This window comes from Austrofundulus limnaeus, unplaced genomic scaffold (genome assembly GCF_001266775.1).
Source record: "Austrofundulus limnaeus strain Quisiro unplaced genomic scaffold, Austrofundulus_limnaeus-1.0 Scaffold1, whole genome shotgun sequence".
Taxonomy (NCBI): Eukaryota; Metazoa; Chordata; class Actinopteri; order Cyprinodontiformes; family Rivulidae; genus Austrofundulus; species Austrofundulus limnaeus.
The window spans coordinates 6,750,024-6,752,032 of record NW_013952403.1 but is presented as its reverse complement, the minus strand read 5'-3'; the positions used below and the strand labels follow the sequence as shown (position 1 = coordinate 6,752,032).

The 2,009-nt window shown below is 38.7% G+C and overlaps 1 protein-coding gene across 1 annotated transcript; it reads left to right on the top strand.

Annotated features, from left to right (window-relative positions):
- Positions 1-421: 421 nt before the first annotated feature.
- LOC106514123 (protocadherin gamma-B3) lies at positions 422-2,004 on the top strand (the record flags this gene model as incomplete). Its single annotated transcript, XM_014003239.1, is given in 1 exon segment — positions 422-2,004. A coding segment is annotated over 1 exon segment (1,404 nt), but the record flags the coding sequence as incomplete, so codon positions are not given.
- Between the last annotated feature and the right edge of the window lie 5 nt (positions 2,005-2,009).

The window sequence follows — 2,009 nt, the reverse complement described above, 5'->3', positions numbered from 1 at the left end:
CCTTTAGGATTTTTTTTGCCTGTGGTTTACGACAAACATTTTAGACATTTGTATTCTGAAGTGTAATCCTATTCTTTTGTTTACATAAAAAAAAACTTTAAAGTGCATTTAACACCATGCCTGTGTTTGTCATTTTATCTTTTCAAAATAAATTTTAACATGCATAAGTGCAAACAAATTAAGGCATTTTTTAGCATATAAATTATTTCACTACCTTTTTTTTTGTCTTTGATGTTTCTCTTGTTTGTCCTCATGTACACTAATTTAGGTACTTTTGGCTGAGATATTTTGTATAAAATTAGTTTGTTACTTTGTTAAATCACATCGTTACAACATGTTTATTGAGTGACACTTTGTACATTAGATTTATTAACTGTTCTTTATTCTACAACTTGGGATAGTCAGTTTTRTTWATTTATTWATTTTCTTGTGCAGTTCAGTTTGTTGTACAGAGAGGGACGCTGTTAGCCGTGAACTTTCTGATGATGTCTTAGCTGCAGCTTCTGCCTCAGTATCACCTTGTGAGGCAGAAAGAGGAGGAGTGAACCGTCGGCGTCGTTATGAAACGCAGTAKCCAGCCGAGTCTCCTTTGTTCTTCAGATGACATTATTATCACATTTTGGAATATATAATTGTGTTTTACCTTCAAAAGACGGAACCAGATCTAAAAAAAAGAGAAAGATTTCAGTTTTTTTTCTATTTATTATTCCCATGTCGACTGGAAGGATGGAACGATTGCTGCTGTTTTTCTCTGCGCTCTCCCTCAGCGTTGTGTGCGGGCAGGTCAGCTACTCCATTCCGGAGGAGATGAAAAGGGGCTCTGTGATTGGTAATATAGCTCATGATTTGGGTTTGGGAGTGGAGCGRCTGAAATCCGGGAAAGCTCGGATTTTTACGGGTAACAAGGAAGAATATGTCGAGCTGAATCGAGAAAGAGGGCTGCTCCTGATTAAGGACAGAATAGACAGAGAGTCGCTGTGCGCTCAGACAATACCCTGCGCGCTCCATTTYCAAATGATTCTAGAGAACCCCATGGAGTTTTATACCGTGACTGTTGAGATTACCGACATAAATGATAATCCTCCCAACTTTGAAAGAGGTGAGGCCAAATATGAAATTWCAGAATCAGCTCTTACTGGCGCTCGGTTTGTTTTAGAAAAAGCCGTAGATGATGACGTCGGTGTGAATGGTTTAAGCAGTTACAGCCTGAAACCCAGCGATCATTTTGTTTTGAAAACCACCAGCCGAACAGATGGAAATAAGCATGTAGAAATGATTTTGCAGAAACCATTAGACCGAGAAAAAAACGAGCATTTATCTTTAATATTGACCGCGCTGGATGGAGGAGAGCCGCAGCTCTCGGGAACAATGCAGATTATCATCACTGTGTTAGACGTGAATGACAATCCTCCGGTTTGTTCTAAACCCGAATATAAGGCAAGTGTAACAGAAAATGCRCCTGTTGGTACAATAATTACAACAGTGAAAGCTACAGACAAAGATAAAGGGAACAATGGAAAAGTGATATATTCTATTGCAAAATCCGCAGCAGCTAATCTGTTTCAGATTGATTCTGATAGTGGAGTGTTGTCACTGACAGGAAATGTAGATTATGAAAAAAGAAGACTGTATGAGCTGGATATTCAGGTTTCAGATCAAGGTGGATTATCAGACGCATGTAAGGTGATAGTGGAGGTGACAGATGTAAATGATAACCCCCCATCTATTACAGTTATGTCTAAATCAAACTCATTATCTGAGGACGTAAAATCAGGGACTGTTGTAACAATGCTTAACATTCAAGATCCAGATTCAAATGAAAATGGGAAAGTCATGTGTGCCTTAAATGAGAATATTTCATTTAGGATTAAATCATCTCATAATAATTTCTTTACTGTCGTAACAGAAGGTGGGTTGGACAGAGAGAGAGCCTCTGAATATAATATCACAGTGAGCTGCTCTGATGAAGGAGTGCCCTCCCTCTCCAGCAGCGTCACTCTCACCTTACA